Below are 25847 nucleotides of genomic sequence, written 5' to 3'. Positions count from 1 at the left end.
GGTGGGCCTTTGTGGGGTGCTTAGGTCATGAGGGTGGAGCCTCATGAATGGATTAGTGTTCTTATAAAAGAGACCCCAGGGAGACCCCTTACCCCTCTGCCATGGAAGTATGCAGTGAAAAGTCAGAAGTCTTTGACCCAGAAGAGGGCTCTCACTTGACCTTGCTGACACCCTGATCTTGGACTTCCATCCTCCAGACCTGGAGGCAATAAACTTTTGTTGTTGATAAGCCACCCAGACTGTGGTACTGTACTATGTTACGGAAGAACTCGAAACTTTTCGGCTAACCCAATATTTCAGCAGCTCAAATGGACGGAGACAACGGGTAACTACTTTTATTAGAATCATGTGTTATCTTTAAAGAATGTTTATGAGTACGTATATTTCTCTTTTTTCTTATACAAAGATTAGCATGCCATCTATTGTTCTATACCTGTTTTCTGAGCACATCCTGAAGCTCTTCCCTATCAGGACAGTGAATATCCCTGTACATACGTTTCTTTCATAGTCACCTACGATCGCATCGTGTGGGCATTGCAAGGTTTATTAAGATCTATAGGCTCTCTCCTGTAGATGGAGGTTTGGCTTTTTTTCCAGACTTTGCCAGTACAAACAGTCCTTCAGTAAATTGCCATGTACATCTATTTTTTCTGGGGTTTGTAGGTAGATCTCCAGGATAACTCCAAGAAGCTGGATCAGTAAATCAAAAGGTAGAGGAGGCGGCAGTTTCACTGGATTTTTCCAGTGTCTTCCTGTGCTTGCATCACTTGGCATGCCCATCAGTGACCCCTAGTCTCCCAGGAGGGAGCCATCAGCCTCAGATTCCTTACACTGACCTCACAGGCCAACCTAGTATTTTGGTGACTATCATTTGCCATAGGCATGGAGGTCTTCTCTGGGGTGGAGACCAAGGCCTTGGGTTTCTCATCTGTGTGTGTCCCACATGCCTGGCCTGGGGTGTGTCCTCACCCACTGTGCCTCCCCCAGGAAGCTGCCCCAGAGGGGTTTATTGTCTATCCCTGGAGGAGGTGGGGTGCTTGGGCTTCAGGTGGGACTCAATTGGGGGCAGGGGCCTTCACACCAGCTTGTAGGTTCCATTGTAGCTGAAAGAGGGCGGCTTCAAGCAGTCCCCCTCTCCCTCAGGCATCCAGCTCTGGGTGTAGGTGGAGCCATTTTCCAGAGGTCGCACGATTACGAGGTCTCTGGACGCCAGGGACGGGTCCTCTGGGAAGAAGTTGAAGGGTCGGAGCAGGAAGCCCACAGAGTTCCCTGGCGTGGTTGTGTTGGGGATGTCTTCTGCGTGGGGGATGTGCAGGAAGCCCACTGTGACCCAGGCCACCAGGTCCTGTGGGAAAGAGGGGTGGGCCATGCTGAGGAGGCTCAGAGGGGAAGGGGTAGCCTGCACCCAAGCCCCAGGTATAAGGAAGGGCAAATCTGGTGAACCCGGAGCTGGCTTTCCACCCAGTAAGCTGGTCCTTGCCCTCCTGGGACTCAGCAGGGATCCTGGGACTGGACAGGGGTCCTGGGACCTGGCAGGAATCCTGGGACCTGGCAGGGATCCTGGGACTGGACAGGGATCCTGGGACTTGCAGGGATCCTGGGACCTGGCAGGAATCCTGGGACTGGACAGGGATCCTGGGACCTGCAGGAATCCTGGGACCTGGCAGGAATCCTGGGACTGGACAGGGATCTGTCTCAGGGTGGGGCTGGAAAAAGGCGGAGCTGGTACCTCATCTTCAATGTTCTCATTGTTGCGAAGAAACTCCTCAAAGACGATAGGTGGGTCCCACGGGTCGTTCTGGTTGTATATGCTGCTGCTGTATCTCTCTGACTCCCGGTATTTGGTCACTGCCAGGGGGTACCTGTTCAGGCAGAGAAGCCGCGTGACTCTGGGTGTCAGGGGCCTCCCAGCCCCTCCCAGGGAACACCACCAGGGTCAACTAAGGGGGAAAGTTACTGCCTTCCCCTATATGCAGGATCATCCCCTGGGAGTTAGCCAGACTCACTCCGGGGCTCTGCAGGGGTTCTGCACACTCCATCCCCAAACACAGAGCCACACACCCAGGAGCATGCACGCACACACACACACACACACACACACACACGGGCACACACCAAGATATAGCACTGGATAGATTCAGAATCTCATGGACAGAAACACAGACACACACAGATACAGGAGAACACAGAGACACAGAGAGGAGCCTCCAGTCCTTGCCAGCCTCCTGGGCCTTCCTCACCTGGCCCAGGTGACAGCCTGCTCCTCTTGCCAGCCTGGGGGCAGCACTTGGTCGGCCATGGAGTGGATCTGCACTCGGTAGCTGCGCTGGTGGCCCCAGGGGTTCTGCTCAGGGCTAGTAAAAAGCAGGTATTTGGGCAAAGTCTGTCCGAAGCGGAAGGCCGCCTGGCGCTCCCGAGAATACCGCATCTGCTGGAGAGCTGGCTGAACCAGGCGGTGTCCTGGGCTCCAGGGGTTTGTGATGTTTTCCAGCTTCATCTGCAGGGTCTGGAAGCTATTCTTGGTGCCTGCGGGTATACAGGGAAGGAGCTGGAGTCAAGCACCTGGAACTGAAGCCTCCTCATTCCACCTTGGGCCCTCCATCTGGGACCACACCCAACAGCAGACCATGGACTGAAGGGGATGTTGGGGACAGGCACTGAGCCAGATGGCAGTGGAGGGAAGGGGCTGAGGAACCAGAAGACAGCTCAGAGTTGGCACAGCAGCGGCAGTGACTCCACCGTGACCCTGGGTAGTTCCTCTTGAGAGCGGCGTCTGAGCCTGTTTGCTGCAACTGTGGTCCCAGAGACAGGCAGCTGGCCTTTCCCCAGGGGGAGGGGCCATGTCAATGCCCTCTGGGTCAGGAGCAGACAAGAGGGAGCAGGAGAAGCTGCCCAGCTGGTCCTGGGGGCCTGTTCTAACATAGCACTTGATATCAGGCCAAATCCTGTCATTATACCCATGCCATCTTTTAAGGCACGCATGCTCAGTCACTCAGTTGTGTCCAACTCTGCGACCCCATGGGCTGTAGCCCGCCGGGCTTCTCTGTCCATGGGATTCTCCAGGCAAGAATACTGCAGTGGGTTGCCATTCCCACTCCATTGGAGAAAAGATTCTCCAATCTTTTGTGGTGACACCACTAATTCAACAGACACAAGGAGTATTCCCAATGACACTGCATCCACTCAAAGCTCCAGGCAGGGATGTGTCTTACACCTAGGCATCATCCCCTCCCCTGCCGCGTGCACACCTTTGCACAGGGTCCATCCTCCAAAGGTGTCAGTGCAGGGGCAGCCCCTGGCACTGTTCACGTCACCGTTTTGCAGGGACACACAGGTTTCTGCAGGCCCTACACCTCCAGGCTGGGTAAACTTTCCTGACATTATGTCTCCACGGGAGACTCAGCATCATCTCCGAGGAGTTTGAGTTACCATGGGGATGCAGACATTTGGCCAGGGGGTGGTCCCAAGCCCGGGTCCTACCTGCCACATCCAGGTCTATGCGGTAATGCACGAGGTGGGTGTGCATGTTGCCAATGAGGTGTGTGTGCAGGCGGGTCCCATGGCGCAGCCCCTCGGGAGTGTAGAAGGTGGCATGGATATAGCCGGTGGCATGCATCTTGGCCTCCATCACCCCATTGGGGTAGAAGATGAAGTCCCAGATGTAATCATAGTTGTAGACAGTCGACGTGGTCCTTAGCACCAGCGCCTGACCCTTGAGCCCCGCATAGAAATTGAAGCCACCGTCGAAGCTGGAGTCAAAGTGCCGCCGGATGGGCACCCCTGTGGGCATCTCGAAGAGACAGAGGGCCCGGGGGTAGAGGACGGGGCCGTCGTCATCGTAGTAGTGGAGGGCGTCCACGAAGGTGGCCGTCTCCGGGCAATCGATGCCAGGGGCCAGCTCATGGGTGACGCTGCCCAAGCCCCAGCCCAAGTCCAGGTACTTGGTCTGCATGCCGGCCGGCGTGTGTCCTCCGTACAGCGCCGCAGCCTCCTGCACGCTCACCTCGTAGGCTATGCGCTCACCACCGAAGCGCACGTCCAGGACTTGCAGCCCCGAGGATGAGCGCAGGCGGAAGGAGAAGCTCCAGCCCGCGTAGCGCACTGTGTGGCCATCCAGGCTGTAGCGCGCGCCCTGGGGCTGCACCAGGCGGGGGCCGCTCTTGGAGACGCCCAAGTCCCCACGTAACTGGTAGGAGGAGAAGAGGGCCGCCTCAGGCAGGTTGGCTCTGTCCTTGCCCTTGGCGAGCGGGTCCTCCAAGATCACCGCGTCCACCTCTCCGTCGTCGTACTTCTGAGCCAGCTCCTCGGGGCTCTGGTAGAACCTCCCATTGTACCAGACCCGCTCCACCGTCCAGTCCCGGGGGTTCGGGCTTCCGTGGTCCAGCAGGAGCTCCACCCCAGTGGGATGCAGGAAGTAGCCTTCGATTTGCCGCTGAAGGATGAACCAAGAGCGGCGCTGGCCGGAGGCCACCCCCCGGGGCGCCACATCGGTGAAAGTCAGGCACCGCTGGGAGCAGTTTCCGAACACAGGGCCCACGGTGCGCCGGAAAAACGCGCTCAGGGGCTTGGTGGCCTCCTCCAGGGTGTGACTCAGAAGGGCGTACTCTGCCTTGGAGATGGGTCTGGAGGCCCACGAGGCCTGGTGCCTGGGCCTAGGCGGCAGGTGTCGGAGGTAACGGGGCCTTGGCAGCGGCCCCACGGCAAACTCGGTGATGTTGGGCTGCTCCTGGGCTCCGAAGAAGATGACGGCTAGCGCCTCCCGAACGGGAGGCCGGTGGCCTTTATCCAGAAACTTGAGCACGTGTTGCTTCTTGGGCAGCAGCATCTCAATGAGGAACACGGAGTTCTTGGCCACGGTCAGCGTGTTGGACGGCTCCAGCCTCAGCTCCTTCTGGGACCAGAGGAAGCTGTGCACGGCCTTGAGCTCTTGGGCACTCAGGTCCGCAAATACCCTGCCCTTGTCGCCGGGGGTCCGCGAGGCGCCCTCTGCCGCCGCCAGCGTCTGCAACACCAGGATGGCAGCGCCTGCCCAGCCGAGGGCCAGGGCCTCCCGCCCCATGGCTCTGGAATGCAGCAGAGGAGATGAGCTTAGCAGTTTTGTGGGAGGAAGTGAGTGTCCCCCAGGTTGGGTCTTGGATTACCCTGGCCCTTGACCTCATGATTTTCCCTCGGACTCACCTCCTGGCTTGCAGTCCTCCAACTTGAATTCCGCTCTTTCCTCCCTGGTCTGTAACCTTCCTGGTCTGTAAACTCTTTAGTCCCATGGATGCTCTTACCTGTGCAGACTCCTCCCCTCCTCTGTGCCTTATCTCTGTGGGGCAGAAGCGCTATCTCTCCAGGTTTAGGTCACTCAGATACTCACAGTGCCTCTCCCCCCAAATGCTACAGCGTGCTGGCTGTGCCATGGGTGTTGGCAGCAAAACTGTGTTGTGTCAACACAGTGTTTTTGATACAACACAATGTTTTTTTTTACGGGTAAAATTTGAAATGTAGTGTGGAAGTTCAAAGAGTCGATGGTTCTAGTGCTAATACACGCTACCACTAGGACCAGCTGTGTGACCTTGGGCAGCTTGCTTAAACTCTCTGGGCCTCCATTCTCACAACAGGGAAATGGAAAATAACAATGCAAGTACCTACTTATGGAATTGTTAGGAAAAATCAGTTGGACAATAAGGATAAAGTGTTTAGCACAAAGCCTACTTTCTAGGAAGCACTTGAGAAATGCAAACTACTCATCTTTTTTTCCAGTAGTCATGAAGAATGTGAGAGTTGAACCATAGAGATGGCTGAGTGCCAAAGAACTGATGCTTTTGCACTGTGGTTCTGGAGAAGACTCTTGAGAGTCCCTGGACATCAAGATCAAACCTGTCCGTCCTAAAGGGAAATCAACCCTGAATATTCATTGGAAGGACTGCTGCTGAAGCTGAAGCTCCAATACTTTAGCCATCTGATGCAAAGAGCTGACTCATTGGAAAAGACCCTGAAGCTGGGAAAGACTGAGGGCAGGAGGAGAAGGGGATGACAGAGGATGAGATGGTTGGATGGCATCACTGACTCGATGGACATGAGTTTGAGCAAGCTCTGGGAGATGGTGAAGGACAGGGAAGCTGGCGTGCTGCAGTCCATGGGGTCTCAAAGAGTTGGACACGACTGAACGATATGAGGATACACTCTCTGGTGTCAGAATGTTTAAACTTATGAGTCATGTAGAGTGATTTGACTGGTTCAGTTGTAGACCTGTGTCCACACAGGTGAGGGGGAGAATGGGGTGGCTGGCCCTGCCAAACTTCTTTGGCCTCTTCAATGATGCCCCACTGTTGTGACCACTTGGCCAAGGGCGAAGTTGTGACCTCAGGCCAAGGCCATGAGGAAGGCACCTCAGGATGTCATCATACCAGGGGGCAATTCGAGATTATGTCCTTTTCCCTTCCATTGTGAGGGGAGACTGTGGTCAGGGTCTCTCTGGAGCTGACACTACAGTCTTGACCTCCCATCCCTGGTGGGGAGTTTCGGGGACTCATGTGATCTTCTCTCCAGCCTGAAGGGGTGGGGAAGCTCTCAGAGTTGCTAAGTGAATCCAGAGCAGAAAGATAAGCAGTGAGGTCTTGTTCTACTATTACGTTTTGGTCCAGCCTAGTTTCTTTTTTAAACTAGACTTGACTTGAAAAAGTTCTCAGTTCATAGCAGAAGTGAGAGAGATGTACAGAGAGATCCCGTATGCCTCCTGTCTCCTCTCCCCTCTCACATAACCTGGCCCACTAACAGCATCCCACACCAGAGTGGTACCCTTGCTACAATCTGTGGCCCTACAGTGATACATTATTGTCACCCAGTAATTTACATGAGGATTCACTCTGGGTGCTGTACATGCTGTGGGTTTTGAGAAATGTGTAAAGACTTGCATCCATCTTTATGGACCATACAGAGCAGTTTCAGGGCCCTCAACATCCTCTCTACTCCAGCTCTTCATCCTTCACTTCCTTCCCTGACCACTGATCTCTTTACTGTCTCCATAGTTTTGCCTTTTCCAGAATGTCATGCCGTCAGGGTGATACAGCGTGCAGCCCTTTCAGACTGGCTCTTTGGCTCGGTAATATACATTTATGTTCCTCCATGCCTTTTTGGTATCCAAGCCCCTTTCGTCTTAACCTCTGATGAAATTAAATTTGTATTTTAAGGCAGGACAAGAAAAAATTAAACATAGAATTTCCTCTCTGTGTTTGTTTGGGCCTCTTCCCGCCCCTGCTCCCTAACGTGCCATGTGTGTCTGCAGTATGCATTAACCAGAGTGCCTCAAAGATGGGGGTGCCCGCTGGACAGTAAAGATCCATTTTTTTCCTTCTTCTGATGCCAGCAATGTAACCTCTTAGAAGATCACTGTTCTTTCCCAGCTCTATAGGGGCCATGGTGACTTGCAGCTTGCTTTATATGTGCTTACCTGGACTATGTATCTTTGGTGAACTTAATGTAAAATATCAATATATTATTTTGATGTATGGTCCCTTTGTCTTGAAAATGTATAAGACCATGCCTTCAACTTCCAACAAATGGAACAGTTCTCAGAGCTTTCTGAGAGTCTGCTTCCAGGGCTATAATCCTCTGTTTAACTCAATTCAAATCCCCCCTTTTTCTTCTTAACTTGGTAGTTAATTGAATTTTCATCGACATTTTCTTGGCACAGTTGGCAGTCTATCAGAGGCACCTGGAGACCACCCTAAACTGAAGCTCAGTACCTGCACAGGCTCTTTGAGTCTCACCCAGTTTTTGGTATTCTTCAGGTGCTTTGGTGAGGTCTCCTGATATCCAGACATCATTGCTTTAAATGATGTCCTGAATTTTACTGGACCTATTTTTCTTTAAGAAAAAACTTTTCTTGGCTGTGCTATGCAGCATGTGGGATTTTAATTCCCTGACTATAGATCAAACCTGTGCCCCTTACATGGGAGGCACAGAGTCTTAACCACCTGACCACCAGGGAAGTCCCGCGAGCTATTTTTCTTGGGACTTTTCTGTTTTTCTCGGAGTCCTAAAGTGGGTAACTGTACATTTCCTAGGCAGGAGACCTGGGGGATATTCTTAGCGGGGGCCCAGGGGAAACTTTGGCATGAGCCAGGTTGGCTATCCTTAAAGATTTGGCTTAAATTGGAAAGATTATGTATATGTGGTCAGGACAAACTTGTTTGCCAGTGAAATGAAGACTGAGCCTGCTCAACTCCAAAGGGAAAAGGACGTCTGCTCCTTCCGGCCACAAGGTGCTTCCAGGTCGCTGAGAACCTATCGGAAGTGTTTGAGGATCTATCCTTGTGATGTGTAGTGAGCCCACAGAGGGTCTCAGTATAATCATTAAAAAAATCCTGCTTGCTGGGCAGGCATAACAAAGGCTGATCATCTCAAGTTCCGAGCACCCAGGGAAGTTTTAGACTGTTAGAGGGAGGAACCAAGACATGTAAGAGAGTCAAACTGACCTGGGATAACTCCTTGGGCAGCTAGACACAGAGGCAGCATGAATTCATGTAATTGGAACGAAGCTGGTGCTTGCAGGTACTAATCTTCACTCTTAAATGGCCAGCATGGAGCTTTGTTGACATTCTAGAAAAAGCCAGCTTGATAAAAGACCTTTTCAAAATTCTGACCCTGAGAGAATAAATATATTCCTCAGAGGATGCTTGAAGGAAGTTATAACTCATACTATGTCCTTGAAACATAAACATAGCTCACATCACCTGAGACGACAGCCTTAGCTCAATTAATAGACCTTAAAACTGAAAAGAGGAAAGAAAAAGGAAAGAGGCTTTTAAAAACTCAAGTGGGAAACTTATGACATCTATATCTGTGTCTGTCTGGATATATTTGTTGGTGTGTACATTATAAATATGCACAGGTGGCAACGGCGCTGAGCTGCCGCACTAATCGCGGCCAAAATGAGCTACCCCACGTCCGAGGTCGGGGCAGCGGCCTAAAGTGCCAGGCTGCGACGGCGCAGGAACGGCCGAGAGGAGCTACCCCGCGTCCGAGGTCAGGGGCAGTGGCTGAGAAGAGCTACTCTTCGTCGGAGGTCGGTGGCGGCCAGGAGGAGACACCCCGCATCCGAGGTCAGGGGCTCCCGGGAGAAGCCACCTCGTGCCCGAGGCCAGGGGTGGTGACCCTGAGGAGCCACCCCGAACCCGAGGCCAGGGGTGGCAGCTGGGAGGAGCCACTCACGCCCGAGGCCACGGCCAGCGGCCGGGAGGAGCAACACGAGGAGCGGTGGCTGCAGGAGGGCCTAGAGGAGCTATCCCACGTTGAAGGTCAGGAACTGGGGCAGTGAGGAGATACCCTTCATCCACCGTAAGGAGCAGCAGCTGTGTTTTGCTGGAGCAGCCGTGAAGAGATACCCCATGCCCAAGGTAAGAGAAACCCAAGTAAGATGGTAGGTGTTGAAAGAGGGCATCAGAGGGCAGACACACTGAAACCATACTCACAGAAAACTAGTCAGTCTAATCACACTAGGACCACAGCCTTGTCTAACTCAATGAAACCAAGCAATGCCTACGGGGCAACCCAAGATGGGCAGGTCATGGTGGGGAGGTCTGACAGAATGTGGTCCACTGGAGAAGGGAATGACAAGCCACTTCAGTATTCTTGCCTTGAGAACCCCATGAACAGTATGAAAAGGCAAAATGATAGAATACCAAAAGAGGAACTCCCCAGGTCATTAGGTGCCCAATATGCTACTGGAGATCAGTGGAGAAATAACTCCAGAAAGAATGAAGGGATGGAGCCAAAGCAAAAACAATACCCAGTTGTGGATGTGACTGGTGACCGAAGTAAGATCCGATGCTGTAAAAAGCAATATTGCATAGGAACCTGGAATGTCTGGTCCATGAATCAAGGCAAATTGGAAGTGGTCAAACAAGAGATGGCAAGGGTGAACGTCGACATTCTAGGAATCAGCGAACTAAAATGGACTGGAATGGGTGAATTTAACTCAGATGACCATTCTATCTACTACTGCGGGCAGGAATCCCTCAGAAGAAATGGAGTAGCCATCATGGTCAACAAAAGAATCCAAAATGAAGTACTTGGATGCAGTCTCGAAAACGACAGAATGATCTCTGTTCGTCTCCAAGGCAAACCATTCAATATCACAGTTATCCAAGTCTATGCCCCAACCAGAAATGCTGAAGAAACTGAAGTTGAATGGTTTTATGAAGACCTACAAGACCTTTTAGAACTAACACCCAAAAAAGATGTCCTTTGCGACCCCATGGACTGTAGCCTACCAGGCTCCTCCCTCCATGGGATTCTCCAGGCAAGAGTACTGGAGTGGGTTGCCATTTCCTTCTCCAGGGGATCTTCCCAACCCAGGGACTGAACCCTGGTCTCCTGCATTCCAGGCAGACATTTTAACCTCTGAGCCACCAGGGAAGTCCTTTTCATTATAGGGGACTGGAATGCAAAAGTAGGAAGTCAGGAAACACCTGAAGTAACAGGCAAATTTGGCCTTGGAATGCGGAATGAAGCAGGGCAAAGACTAATAGAGTTTTGCCAAGAAAATGTACTGGTCATAGCAAACACCCTCTTCCAACAACACAAGAGAAGACTCTATACATGGACATCACCAGATGGTCAACACCGAAATCAGATTAATTATATTCTTTGCAGCCAAAGATGGAGAAGCTCTATACAGTCAACAAAAACAAGACCAGGAGCTGACTGTGGCTCAGATCATGAACTCCTTATTACCAAATTCAGACTGAAATTGAAGAAAGTAGGGAAAACCGCTACACCATTCAGGTATGACCTCAATCAAATCCCTTATGATTATACAGTGGAAGTGAGAAATAGATTTAAGGGCCTAGATCTGATAGATAGAGTGCCTGATGAACTATGGAATGAGGTTCGTGACATTGTACAGGAGACAGGGATCAAGACCATCCCCATGGAAAAGAAATGCAAAAAAGCAAAATGGCTGTCTGGGGAGGCCTTACAAATAGCTGTGAAAAGAAGAGAAGTGAAAAGCAAAGGAGAAAAGGAAAGATATAAGCATCTGAATGCAGAGTTCCAAAGAATAGCAAGAAGAGATAAGAAAGCCTTCTTTAGCGATCAGTGTAAAGAAATAGAGGAAAACAACAGATTGGAAAAGACTAGAGATCTCTTCAAGAAAATTAGAGATACCAAGGGAACATTTCATGCAAAGATGGGCTCGATAAATGACGGAAATGGTATGGACCTAACAGAAGCAGAAGATATTAAGAAGAGGTGGCAAGAATACACAGAAGAACTGTACAAAAATGATCCTCACCACCCAGATAATCATGATGATGTGATCACTAATCTAGAGCCAGACATCCTGGAATGTGAAGTCAAGTGGGCCTTAGAAAGCATCACTACGAACAAAGCTAGTGGAGGTGATGGAATTCCAGTTGAGCTGTTTCAAATCCTGAAAGATGATGCTGTGAAAGTGCTGCACTCAATATGCCAGCCAATTTGGAAAACTCAGCAGTGGCCACAGGACTGGAAAAGGTCAGTTTTCATTCCAATCCCAAAGAAAGGCAATGCCAAAGAATGCTCAAACTACCGCACAATTGCGCTCATCTCACATGCTAGCAAAGTAATGCTCAAAATTCTCCAAGCCAGGCTTCAGCAATACGTGAACCATGAACTCCCTGATGTTGAAGCTGGTTTTAAAAAAGGCAGAGGAACCAGAGATCAAATTGCCAACATCCGCTGGATCATGGAAAAAGCAAGAGAGTTCAAGAAAAACATCAATTTCTGCTTTATTGATTATGCCAAAGCCTTTGACTGTGTGGATCACAATAAACTGTGGAAAATTCTGAAAGAGATGGGAATACCAGACCACCTAACCTGCCTCTTGAGAAATCTGTATGCAGGTCAGGAAGAAACAGTGAGAACTGGACATGGAACAACAGACTGGTTCCAAATAGGAGAAGGAGTACGTCAAGGCTGTATATTGTCACCCTGCTTATTTAACTTCTATGCAGAGTACATCATGAGAAACGCTGTGCTGGAAGAAACACAAGCTGGAATCAAAATTGCCGGGAGAAATATCAATAACCTCAGATATGCAGATGACACCACCCTTATGGCAGAAAGTGAAGAGGAACTAAAAAGCCTCTTGAGGAAAGTGAAAGTGGAGAGTGAAAATGTTGGCTTAAAGCTCAACATTCAGAAAGCGAAGATCATGGCATCCAGTCCCATCACTTCATGGGAAATAGATGGGGACACAGTAGAAACAGTGTCAGACTTTATTTTTTTGGGCTCCAAAATCACTGCAGATGGTGACTGCAGCCATGAAATTAAAAGACGCTTACTCCTTGGAAGAAAAGTTATGACCAACCTAGATAGTATATTCAAAAGCAGAGACATTACTTTGCCGACTAAGGTCCGTCTAGTCAAGGCTATGGTTTTTCCTGTGGTCATGTATGGATGTGAGAGTTGGACTGTGAAGAAGGCTGAGTGTGAAGAATTGATGCGTTTGAACTGTGGTGTTGGAGAAGACTCTTGAGAGTCCCTTGGACTGCAAGGAGATCCAGCCAGTCCATTCTGAAGGAGATCAACCCTGGGATTTCTTTGGAAGGAATGATGCTGAAGCTGAAGCTTCAGTACTTTGGCCACCTCATGTGAAGAGTTGGCTCATTGGAAAAGACTCTGATGCTGGGAGGGATTGAGGGCAGGAGGAGAAGGGGGACGACCGAGGATGAGGTGGCTGGATGGCATCACGGACTCGATGGACATGAGTCTGAGTGAACTCCGGGAGTTGGTGATGGACAGGGAGGCCTGGCGTGCTGCGATTCATGGGGTTGCAAAGAGTTGGACACAACTGAGTGACTGAACTAACATTATAAATATGGTATGTCCCTACCTCTGTATAGTGTTATCAAAATTAATTTGTAAAAGAGCTCTATTTGACTTAAAGGTAAGTGCTTGCAAATCAAATATTTCTAAATGTAAAGACTCTTGAGAGTCCCTTGGACTGCAAGGAGATCCAACCAGTCCATCCTAAAGGAGACCAGTCCTGGGTGTTCATTGGAAAGACTGATCCTGAGGCTGAAACTCCAGTACTTTGGCCACCTCATGTGAAGAGCTGACTCATTGGAAAATGTAACATTCTAAATGTCACTTTAGATCCCTCCCTGATGCTGGGAGGGATTGGGGGCAGGAGGAGAAGGGGACGACAGAGGATGAGATGGCTGGATGGCATCACTGACTCGATGCACATGAGTTTGGGTGAACTCCAGGAGTTGGTGATGGACAGGGAGGCCTGGCGTGCTGTGATTCATGGGGTCGCAAAGAGTAGGACACGACTGAGCGACTGAACTGAACTGAACTGATCCTAAGAACAATTTCTCCAGACTTCTGATGACTTGAAACTTCAGGGTTCTGCTAAATTAAATGATAGAAATTCTTTGAATGTCTAGATCATTAAAAAAAATTATTTATTTGGCTATACTGGGTTTTAGTTATGGCATGTGGGGTCTTTAGTGGCAGCTTGTGAGATCTAGTTCCCTTCATCAGGAATCAAACTCGGGCCTCCCGTATTGGGAGCATGCTGTCCTAGCCACTGGACAACCAGGGAAGTATGTAGATCATTGTTAATAAGATAAAATACACTAACATTAATTGCTAAAGAAGTCTGTTTGTTTTTAGCTACTTTTGACCTCTTATTCCAGAGAGACTTAGCATTTGTAACTGTTAATAAATATATTTTGTGCTTTATTGAAAGATTGTGAAATGGCATATATTTCTAGAAATTAATTTTTAAAAGGGAACCTTAAGCAAAGAGTTTTAGGCATGGTTAACACTAAGATTAGATTAGTAAAGATTTATTAGATTAAATAAATGAATTTTAATATTAAAGATGAAATGATATAAAATAGACCTTTTTTCTCTGTTGTGAGGACAAAGTTTTGTTTTGAAATATTGATCTGCTTCTGCTTTTGGTAAGAGATTATAAAATTTCTTTACCAGTAACTTCCTACACTTGCCTTTGAAATCTTTTGTTGTCAGTTTATTAATAGTTTATGAATAAATATTGTTTAACAGTTACTTATGATCCTACTTGGTCAAACACTTAAAACCTCTGATATCTTTGACAAACTTTCTCAAATCAAACTTTAAATGAAATTCTTTTGACTGGTAGCTAACTTTAGGATGCTTCAGAGGGCTCCTGAACATCTCAAAGAGGGATATTAAAATAATTTGGCTTATTTGTTACATTAAATTGCATGGGCAACATTGTCAAATGAGTAACAAAAAATCTTCTAAAGCTCTATTTTATAGGTAAATATTATTAATATAAAGGTTCTAGAAATTATATGAAGTTCCTAACATTTGAAGCGTCCTGGTATGCTGTTACTCATCTTTCTAGTTGTTGTCTTGAAATGTTGTATGTCACAACAAATTTCCTTGACAGTTGCATTGTGATCGGGTCTTTAACCATGCTTTTCAAGTCTTTTGTCATTTATAGACGGTTATGGTCTTAATCTGATGCTTTTCAAAAATGCCTGTAGGGAGGTTTTCTGCTCCCTAAATAAGTTAGACTCGGTAGCGAAAGGACTTCCACTTTGTATGAGGGTTGTTTTAGAAACAGCTCTCTCATGTATGCCTGCTGAAGACGTAGTAATAGGGTCTCCTTTAACTGCTCGTCCCACATTCGCTTGAGTCTCTTCTAAACTCCTGCCACACTCAGCACAATTCTGTAAGCCAGCTAACTTTTTAAGAAGTTGTTGCTTTCTCTTCCCAATCCTACCTTGATTTGATGTAATAGCATTAACCTTGCAACTTCGCTTCCAGAACCACAGGAAGAAAGCAACTATGATCACATCTTGTTAGTGGTTTATCTTCTTGCTCCCAGGAATGACTTATAAGAAGCCCCTATTGATAAGGCTGATCTAATTTACAGATAGGTCCTACTTATGGGATGGATGGGACATTATCAAGCCAGATATGCAACAAGATCCACAATGGGCATAATTGAAAACTCTTATTTACCAGAAACAAAGTCAGCACCACAAGCCAAATTAACTGCCTTAACTCTAGCTTGTCAGCTAGCTAAAGACAAGGTAACAAATATTTATACTGATGTTTGGTATGCTTTTTGAGTGGCACAGAACTTTGGAATGCTATGAAAGCAATGAGGTTTTAAACCTCATCACGACATCTTATACAAAAAATAGAAAACAGGTTGAAGAGTCATTAATCAAGATCAGTTCAGCTCAGTCGCTCAGTTGTGTCTAACACTTTGTGACCCCATGGATTGCGATAATGGATTAATGGATAAATGGATTAATCATGATACAACTGCCAAAACAGCAATTATGAAAACAACAGAGCATTTCAAATTTGGCACTGGGGAGGCTGAAGGAAATCAACTTGCTGATGTTGCAGCCAAATGGGCAGCTTTAAATATTCATCCTGTCCAGCCTCCAGAATGTCCACTGCTCTCTATTAACCCTGCAAACTCAATGAAAAATTTATTTCTATGGGCTCAAAAAATCACCACTAAAGAAGAGAGGCAGATTAGGCAACAAAAAGGGGAAATTTTGACCCCACCACACAAATATGGGTTAGACCCGATAAAATAGTTTCAATAGACATGTGTATGGTTAGTCACTCAGTTGTGTCCAATTCTTTGTGACCCCATGGACTTCAGCCTGCCAGGCTCCTCTGTCCTTGGGATTTTCCAGGCAAGAATACTGGAGTGGGTTGCTATTTCCTTCTGCAGGGGATCTTTCTGACCCAGGCATCGAACCTGAGTCTCCTGCGGCTCCTGCATTTCAGGCGGATTCTTTACCTGCTGAGCCATCAGGGAAGCCTTGTGCCTCTCTATGTGTGTTCAAAACTCCACCTAAAATAATGATGCTCGAATGGCTATTGATCATATCTATTATTTGATATAAAATAGTGACCACACACAGTGCACATACAGAGCAAAATTGGCATAAGTCCCACTGTACCACTTAGAGTTGACTGTCAGCCTGTGGCAAGCATTCTACTGGCCTAACCCCTTAAAAGGTAAGAAAGAGCTGGGGTATTAAGATGGGGCACTGGGGAACATGATAGATCCAGGGCAGGTAAGCAACCACCATGGTATTGGGGGACCAAATACTGGCTCACCTAATGCTTTCTATCAGAAGATTAATGATCAAAGCGGGGGTGGGGATGATGAGATAAAATTTGCATTTCAAACCAGGACAAGAAAAAATTAAACATAGAAGTTGCTCTCTGTGTGGTTTTTTTTTTTTTTGCCTCTTCCCTCTCTCCTCAACTCCCTGATGTGTCAGGTGCATCTCCATTACTCATTAACCAGAGCTCCTCAAAGATGGGAGTGCCCGCTGGACCGGAAAGATCCATTTTCCCCTTCTTCTGATGCTAGTGATATAACCTCTTAAAAGATCACTGTTCTTCCCTGGCTCTGTAGGGGCCGTGGTGATGTGCAGCTTGCTTTATATGTGCTTACCTGGACTATGTATCTTTGGTGAACTTTTTGTAAAATATATTATTTTGATGGATGATCCCTTTGTCTTAAGGATATGTATGACTGTGTTCGACTTCTAACAAGTAGAAGAGTTCTCAGAGCTTTCTGAGAATCTGCTTCCTGGGTTATAATCCTTGGTTTAACTCAAATAAAATCCTCCTCTTTTTCTTCTTAACTTGATAGTTAACTGAATGTTCATCCGCAGTTCTTATCCCCAAATTGCCTTCTGCTCTGCTAAGGAGAGAGATGTGGAAGAGACCTGCTGTCCTGTAACCTGAGCTTGGCCATTCATTTAACCTTTCCCGGTACAACCCTCGGTTGCAGTGTCCAGATGGGCGGCGGGTGAGGTAGACGATGGCAATGAAGCCGTGGCAGAAGGGAGAACTCAGTGGTGAGTGAGACCTCCACGCTGGGAGATACAAAGCATACCCTCTCCTGCCCATGGCTCATCTCCAGCGCCTGGAGAACAGTGGCCACCTGATGGCTGCACCTGTCCCGTCTCAGCCCTGGGTGGTGTGTGCCTTGGAGTGGTCCTTCTGGGCTCTCACCCCTCCCTTTGGCCCCCCACCTCTTGTGTCTTTGTTTCTGCTGACCCCCTACTCCATGTCCATCTTCCCTCACTGCCCCCCTCCCCTTCCCAGTTCACCCCTGCTTGGCTCTCCCCAAATACCCTCCCCCGCCCAGAACATACCTGTGTGCCCAGCTCCGGGCTCACCTCTGCTGCAGCCTTTGTCTCTGACTCCTTGAACTTTATGGCTGGACCTTGCCCCGGGGGGAGGGACGGGGTGAGGCTTGTGCTGACCAAGGTGGTGACCTACGGCTCAGGAAGCTCCGCAGTGGGCAGGGGCGGCGCACAAGGAAGTGTGTGGGTCTCTCGCGGCAGTGGCCCAGCGGCCTCCTGTTACCCCAAGTTCCGAGTATGGAAACTCCCCAGTCTTTCACCACTTCAGCAGCTGTGTCCACTTCTGTTTTCCCCAAAACACCCATGCCATCGATAATTCCCTGTCATTCTTCCTGCTGAAGCAGCACTTTTCACAAGAGTTGCCTGTGTATTCTCCACTATGATCTGCATTGGGCCATAGTCTGTTAGAGTAGGTGGTGAGTTTCAGAGGTCAGAGATAAAGACAAGGAGAAATTTACCTTCAAGTACTTGCCAATGTGGACTTCCCAGGTGGTTCAGTGGTAAAGAATCCTGTAACGCAGGAGACTTGGGTTTGATCCCTGGGTGGGGAAGATTCCCTGGAGAAGGGAATGGCAACCCACTCCAGTATTCTTGCCTGGAGAATCCCATGGGCAGAGGAGCCTGGTGGGCTACTGTCTGTGGGATCGCAGACTCAGACATGACTGACTGACTGACTTTCACTTTCATACAGTTTGTGAGGTTCTCACAGCAAGTGTACTGGGATGGTTCGCCATTTTCTCTTCCAGTGGATCACGTTTTGCCAGAACTCTCCGCTATGATCTGTCCATATTGGGTGGCCCTACATGGCATGGCTCATAGCTTCATCAAGTTTCAGAAGCTCCTTCACCACGACAAGGTCTTGATACTTGAATGGGGTCAAGAAGCAACAGTTAGAACCCTGCATGGAACAACTGATTGGTTCAAGATTGAGAAAGGAGTGTGACAGGGCTGTCTCCTGTCACTGTGTTTTTTTTCTTTTTTCTTTTTTTAACCTATATGCTGAACACATCATAAGAAATGCCAGTCTGGATGAGTTACAAGCTGGAATCAAGAAAGGTGGGAGAAACATCAACAACCTCAGATATGCGGATGATACCATTCTAATGGCAGAAAGAGCCTCTTACGAGGGTGAAGGGGGAGAGTGAAAGAGCCGGCTTAAAACTAAATATTAAAAAAAGTAAGATCATGGCATTCAGCCCCATTCAGTTCAGTTCAGTTCAATTCAGCTGCTCAGTTGTGTCCGACTCTCTGCGACCCTGTGAATCGCAGCACGCCAGGCTTCCCTGTCCATCACCAACTCCCGGAGTTCACTCAAACTCACATCCATCAAGTCTGTGATGCCATCCAGCCATCTCATCCTCTGTCATCCCCTTTTCCTCCTGCCCCCAGTCCTTCCCAGAATTAGGGTCTTTTCCAATGAGTCAACTCTTTGCATGAGGTGGCCAAAGTATTGGAGTTTCAGCTTCAACATCAGTCCTTCGAATGAACACCCAGGACTGATTTCCTTCATTGCAGATAGAAGGGGAAGAGGTGGAAGTAGTGACAGATTTCCTCTTCTTGGGCTTTAAAATCACTGTGGATGGTGACTGCCGCCATGAAATCAGAAGACAAACCTAGACAGTGTGTTGAAAAGCAGATACATCACTCTGCTGACAAAGGTTTGTAGTGTCGAGGCTATGCTCTTCCTGGTGGTCATGTATGGTTGTGAAAGCTGGACCGTAAGGAAGGCAGAGTGCCAAAGAATTAATGCCTTCGAACTGTGGTGCTGGAGAAGACTCCTGGGAGTCTCTTGGACTACAAGGAGATCAAACCAGTCAATCTTAAGGGAAATCAGCCCTGAATAGTCGTTGGAAGGACTGATGCTAAAGTTGAAACTCTAGTATTTTGGTCATCTGATGGGAACAGCTAACTCATTGGAAAAGTCCTTGATGCTGGGAAAGATTGAGAGCAGAAGGAAAAGAGGGTGTTAGAGATGAGATGGCTGGATGGATGCAATGGACATGAACTTGGGCAAACTTCAGGAGATAGGGGCAGAGAGGCCTGGCATGCTGCAGTCCATGGGGTTACAAAGAGTTGGATATGACTGGGTGACTGAACAACAACAAAATTGACTATCTAGATAGGCAAATCTATAGAGACAAAAGCAACTACAGAAGCAGTTGCTTCAGGCTGGGGAGCACAGGTTGTGTAAATGGTGCTATCTAGTAGGTATGGGATTTCTTTTAGAAGTGATGAAAATGCTCTAAAATTGACTGTGGTGAGGGCTGCACATATTTGTGAATATACTAAAACCCATTGAATTATTCACTTTGTAGGTGAATTGTATAGTATGTGAGTGATATCTCAAAAAGCTGTTTTTAAAAATAATGAGAGGGACTACTATCTAGAAACACACACAAAACTCCTAAAAAATCAGCGAGAAATAGGAAATCGTTCCTATTTCTTCACATGAGTGAAGAATCTTAAGGGCATGTGATAAGCTTCCCATACATAGCAGTTATTGCTGGTTTAGTTGCTAAGTCGTGTCTGACTCTTGTGACCCCATGGACTGTAGCCCACCAGGTTCCTCTGTCCATGGGATTCTCCAGGCAAGAATCCTGAAGTGGGTTGCCATTTCCTTCTCCAATAGTGGTAGTTATTCAGTTCAGTTCAGTTCAGTTCAGTCGCTCAGTCGTGTCCGACTCTTTGCAACCCCATGAATCGCAGCACGCCAGGCCTCCCTGTCCATCACCAACTCCCGGAGTTCACTCAAACTCAGGTCCATCGAGTCCATGATGCCATTCAGCCATCTCATCCTCTGTCGTCCCCTTCTCCTCCTGCCCCCAATCCCTCCCAGCATCAGAGTCTTTTTCAATGAGTCAACTCTTCGCATGAGGTGGCCAAAGTACTGAAGTTTCAGCTTTAGCATCATTCCTTCCAAAGAAATCCCAGGATTGATCTCCTTCAGAATGGACTGGTTGGATCTCCTTGCAGTCCAAGGGACTCTCAAGAGTCTTCTCCAACACCACAGTTGAAACGCATCAATTCTTCAGCGCTCAGCCTTCTTCACAGTCCAACTCTCACATCCGTACATGACCACAGGAAAAACCATAGCCTTGACTAGACGGACCTTAGTCGGCAAAGTAATGTCTCTGCTTTTGAATATACTATCCAGGTTGGTCATAACTTTCCTTCCAAGGAGTAAGCATCTTTTAATTTCATGGCTGCAGTCACCATCTGCAGCGATTTTGGAGCCCCCCAAAATAAAGTCTGACACTGTTCCACTGTTTTCCCATCTATTTCCCATGAAGTGATGGGACCAGATGCCATGATCTTCATTTTCTGAATGTTGAGCTTTAGGCCAACTTTTTCGCTCTCCTCTTTCACTTTCATCAAGAGGATTTTTAGCTCCTCTTCACTTTCTGCCATAAGGGTGGTGTCATCTGCATATCTGAGGTGATTGATATTTCTCCCAGCAATCTTGATTCCAGCTTGTGTTTCTTCCAGCCCAGCATTTCTCATGATGTCCTCTGCATATAAGTTAAATAAGCAGGGTGACAATATACAGCCTTGATGCACTCCTTTTCCTATTTGGAACCAGTCTATTGTTCCATGTCCAGTTCTAACTGTTGCTTCTTGACCTGCATACAGATTTCTCAAGAGGCAGGTCAGGTGGTCTGGTATTCCCATCTCTTTCAGAATTTTCCACAGTAGTAGTTATTAGAGCAGTGCAAATTATTCAACAATGAGATGTAGGTTTGTACCCATTGCTGGCAAGAATGAGAAAGCCACATGGCATAGAGGATGCCACGTGTTGGGAGATGTAGGGAAATAGGCTTGTGGGAGGGAACACTGATCTTACAGGGCTTCTGGAATGCTGTCCCCAGTACATGGGCACATCACAGCAGAAACAGCCTTGGGAGCAGGTACCACTGCAGGGCTCGCTCATGGAGGGTGAAGAATGGTGAGGCTACCACTTACTTTTGTGTGGGCAAGGAGGAAGGGTGAACGAGTGTGCATTTCACATTTTTATTTGAAGGAGTACACAAAATGTCCATAGAAAGATAATAATCTTGCAGAGTAGCACAGAACAGGGGCTTCCCGGGTGAATCAACAGTAAAGAATCTGCTGTCAGTGCAGGAGATACAGGTTCAATCCCTGGGTCAGGAAGATCCCCTGGAGAAGGGAATGGCAATCTACTCCAGTATCCTTGCCTGGAGAATTCCATGGACAGAGCATTCTGGTAAGCCACAGTCCATGGGGTTGCAATGAGTCGGATATGACTGAGAGACTAAGTTTTCCTTTTCACCACTTTCCCCCAGTTCACTGCAGTCTCTGCCTGCTGGTCCTTCCTGTATGTGACCTTGACTTCTGAGGTGCAGTTCCTCCCCTCTTGGTGTTAATGATTGGTGACAGCTACAGATAACACTTGAGCAAAGATCCTCTAAGTTCTGGGCTGCCCTTCCCCTTAAAGGGGCAGAAGCAATGGCTTTGGGAATGACAGTGTTGTAGAAACAGGATGTCTGGTCTTGGGGAGTGGCAGCGTGACAGGTGAGACTGGATTCAGTGTCTGTGATTAGTGGGCCAGAGCTCACAGCTCACAGCTTTCCCCTTGCTCACTCTTGATAGTTTGTTTTCAGAGGAGTCAACACATCAGCCATCATGTGAGATAACCCAGGGTGTTTCCACAGAACCAGCAGAACCTAATCCTTGGTTAGGGAAGACTGGTTCATAAAGAGAAAAGTCTACTGTTTTCATCGGGAGTCCTGGCACTATTTGGTCTCCCAAATCACTGCAGATGGTGACTGCAACCACAAAATTAAAAAACACTTGCTCCTTGGAAGGAAAGTTGTGACAAGTCTTTTTGCTGTTGTTGTTGTTCAGCTAAGTCATCTCTGACTCTTTGCAACCCCATGGACTACAGCACACCATGCTTCCCTGTCCTTCACTATCTCCCAGAGTTTGCTCAAACTCATGTCTGTTGAGTCAGTGATGCTATCCCTCTATCTCATCCTCTGTCGCTCCCTTCTCTTGCCCCCTATCTCTCTCAGCATCAGGGTCTTTTCTAACGAGTTGGCTCTTTGCATCAGGTGGCCAGTGTACTGGAGCTTCAACTTCAGCATCAGTCTTTCTAATGAATATTCAGGATTGATTTCCTGTAAGACTGACTGGTTTGATCTCCTTGCTGTCCAGTGTTGGTCACACAGTTATGTCTGATTCTTTGTGACCCCAGGGACTATAGCCCACCAATGTCCTCTGTTCATGGAATTCTCCAGGCAAGAATACTGGAGTGGGTTGCCATTTCCTTCTCCAGGGGATCTTCCCAACCCAGGGACTGAACCTGGGTCTCCTGCATTGTAGGCAGAATCTTTACCGACTGAGCGACCAAGGGGAGGATGGACTGGTTTGATCTCCTTGCAGTCCAAGGGACTCTCAAAAGTCTTTTCCAGCACCACAATTTGAAAGCATCAATTCTTTGGCCCTCAGCCTTCTTTATGGTCCAATTTTCACATCCATACTTAACTACTGGAAAAACCATAGCTCTGACTATGCACACCTTTGTCAGCAGAGTGATGTCTTTGCTTTTTAATACACTGTCTAGTTTACTCAAAGCTTTTCTTCTAAGAAGCAATTGTCTTTTAATTTTATGGCTGCAGTCACCATTCGAAGTGACTTTGGAGTCCAAGAAAATAAAATCTGTCACCAGTTCCACTTTACCCTTCTTTTTGCCTTGAACTGATGGGATTGGATGCCATGATTTTCATTTTTTGAATGTTGAATTTTTAAGCCAGCTTTTTCATTCTCCTCTTTCACCCTCATCAAGAGGCTCTTTAGTTCCTCTTTTCTTTCTGCCATTAGAGTGGTATCATCTGCATATCTGAGGTTGTTGATATGTCTCCTGGCAGTCTTGATTCCAGCTTGTGCTTCATTCAGCCCGGCATTTCACATGATGTAATCTTCATGTAAGTTAAATAAGCAGAGTGACAATGTACAGCCTTGGCATACTCCTGTCCCAGTTTTAAACAGTCCATTATTCCATGTCCAGTTCTAACTGTTACTTCTTGACCTGTATACAGGTTTCTCAGGAGGCAGGTAAGGTGGTCTGGTATTCCCATCTCTTGAAGAGTTTCCACAATTTGTTGTGATCCACACAGTCAAAGGCTTTAGCATAGTCAATGAAGCAGAAGTATATGTTTTTCTGAAATTCCCTTGCTTTTTCTATGACCTAATGGGGGTTGGCAATTTGATCTCTGGTTCCTCTGCCTTTTCTAAATCCAGCTTCTACATCTGGAAGTTCTCAGTTCCAGTACTGCTGAAGCCTAGCTTGAAAGATTTTGAGCATTACCTTACTAGCATGTGAAATGAGCACAATTGCACGGTAGTTTGAGCATTCTATGGCATTGCCTTTCTTTGGGATTGAAATGAAAACTAACCTTTTCCAGTCCTGTGGCCATTGTTGATTTTTCCAAATTTGCTGACATATTGAGTGCAGCACTTTAACAGCATCATCTTTTAGTATTTGAAATAAGTCAGCTGGAATTCTATCACCTCCACTAGCTCTGTTCCTCATAATGCTTCTTAAAGCTTACTTGACTTCACACTCTAAGATGTCTGGCTCTAGGTAAGTGACCATACCATTGTGGTTATCTGGGTCATTAAGGCCTTTATTATATAGTTCTTCTGTGTATTCTTGCCACCTCTTCTTAATCAGTGAAGCTATGAGCCACACCATGCAGAGTCACCCAAGATGGACAGGTCATAGTGGAGAGTTCTGACAAAACATCATCCACTGAGAAGGGAATGGCAAACCACTCCAGTATTCTTGCCTTGAGAGCCCCATGAAGGGTATGAAAAGGTAAAAACATATGACACCAGGAGATGAGCTGCCAGATTGGGATGTGTCCAATATGCTACTGGGGAAGAGCAGAGAAACAGCTGTTGAAAAAATGAAGAGGCTTGGCCAAAGCAAAAACAGCACTCAGATGTGGATGTGTCTGGTGGTGAAAGTAAAGTCTCATGCTGTAAAGAACCATATTGCATAGTGACCTGGAGTGTTAGGTCCATGAATCAAGGCGAATTGCATGCAGGCAAGCAGGAGATGGCAAGAGTGAATATCGACATCTTAGTAATCAGGGAACTAAAATGAGATAACTGAGTTGCCTATAAAATGGGGAAATCCCTTTGACTCTTTAACTGCACAAGGAAAACAGCATGCTTGGTTCACTGGTGGATCAACTGTTGGAAATAGAATCTGCTTGCTATTAGAAAGTGGTGGCATATAATGTTGTCACTGCTAAACTGCTGACAATTACTAGGGAAGGTAAAAGTTGCCAATTTGCTGAGTCATATGTAGTATATCAGGCTCTAAAACAAGAGAATTTAACTGACTGTCATATATACACAGATTCTTGGTTGGTAGCCAATGGACTGGCCTCTTGACTTCCCCTATGTGTAAAGGATAACTGGCAAATTCACTCCAAGGAGCTGCGCGGAAGGGAATTTTGGTCTGACATTTGGGAAATTGTTCAGACTTCCTGGGTGGCTCAGATGGTAATGTGTCTGCCTACAATGTGGGAGTCCCCAGTTCAATCCCTGGGTCAGGAAGATCCTCTGGAGAAGGAAATGGCAACCCGCTCCAGTACTCTTGCCTGGAAAATCCCATGAATGGAGGAGCGTGTTAGTCCATGGGGTCGCAAAGAGTCAGACACGACTGAGCGACTTCACTTTCACTTCAGACTACTAATGCTTCAGTCTTTCATGTAGATGCTCAGAGTGATCAAATTCTATGAAATTCTATAACTCTGTTACAGATGAGCAAGCCTGAATCCAAGCAGTAAAAGTCGATCTAGACTCCAGCGACGTAAAAGGCTTGACTTTGTGAGCACACCAAAAATGTGGCCATGTGGGAGAAAAAGCAACATACAGGTGACCTCTGGATCGAGGTATTTCCTTAACTATGTTGTTGTGTTCAGGTGCTCAGTCGCTCAGTCGTGTTCGACTCTTTGCAGCCCCATGGACTGTAGTCCACCAGGCTCCTCTGTCCACAGGATTTTCCAGGCAAGAATACTGGAGTGGGTTACTCCTTCCTACGGCAGGGGATCTTCCCGACCCAGGGATGGAACCTGAGTCTCTTGCATTGCAGTGGAATTCTTTACCATTGTGCCACCTGCCTTAGTAATCTGAACACAAACTTACTAAAAGATTGATATGTTCTGTTTCACCTGGTATTGGTATCAATATCTCCCAGACACTTTGGATTAATCGAGGAATGCTCTAGTCTAGCTTTAAAAGGGATCTGTGTCTGTGGGGGAGTTATAGACCCAGACTACCAAGGAGAAACCGAAAAAATTTTACAAAATGAGGGAAAGGATAACTGTTTATTAACAAACATGATCAAACTGCCCGACTGCTGATTCTTCCCTGTGTAACTGGCAAAGTACAAAAAGGAGAACTCTCCACCTTACTTACAACAGTTAGAGGTGATGGAGGGATTGGGTCCACAAATGAAATACAAGCAATTGGAGGTAAATTCTGGGTGAAGCTGGCTGGTGGTCCTCCCATACCTGCTGATGTCACTGCACAGGGGAGGGATAATACCATATTGGCATGATCCCTGGACAGGAAAATGGAAATACATGCTGTTAACCCATTATTATTCTCATGAATAGATTATTCTTGGAAGCCTGACTGTAAGGTGGACTGTCA

General features: G+C 47.3%; 1 protein-coding gene across 1 annotated transcript; it reads right to left on the bottom strand.

Annotated features, from left to right (window-relative positions):
• Positions 1–311: 311 nt before the first annotated feature.
• AOC1 (amine oxidase copper containing 1) lies at positions 312–17217 on the bottom strand. Its single transcript, XM_027968999.2, has 5 exons — positions 17172–17217; positions 3481–5063; positions 2241–2526; positions 1730–1862; positions 312–1345 (listed from the first exon to the last, which is right to left on the bottom strand). Exons 2-5 carry the CDS (start codon positions 5057–5059, stop codon positions 1076–1078), a joined length of 2268 nt encoding a protein of 755 aa, XP_027824800.1. The 5' UTR covers positions 5060–5063; positions 17172–17217; the 3' UTR covers positions 312–1075.
• Positions 17218–25847: the final 8630 nt, after the last annotated feature.

This window comes from Ovis aries, chromosome 4 (genome assembly GCF_016772045.2).
Source record: "Ovis aries strain OAR_USU_Benz2616 breed Rambouillet chromosome 4, ARS-UI_Ramb_v3.0, whole genome shotgun sequence".
NCBI classification, from domain to species: domain Eukaryota; kingdom Metazoa; phylum Chordata; class Mammalia; order Artiodactyla; family Bovidae; genus Ovis; species Ovis aries.
The sequence above is the reverse complement of the archived record's forward strand: the minus strand, read 5'-3'. Positions and strand labels throughout refer to the sequence as shown.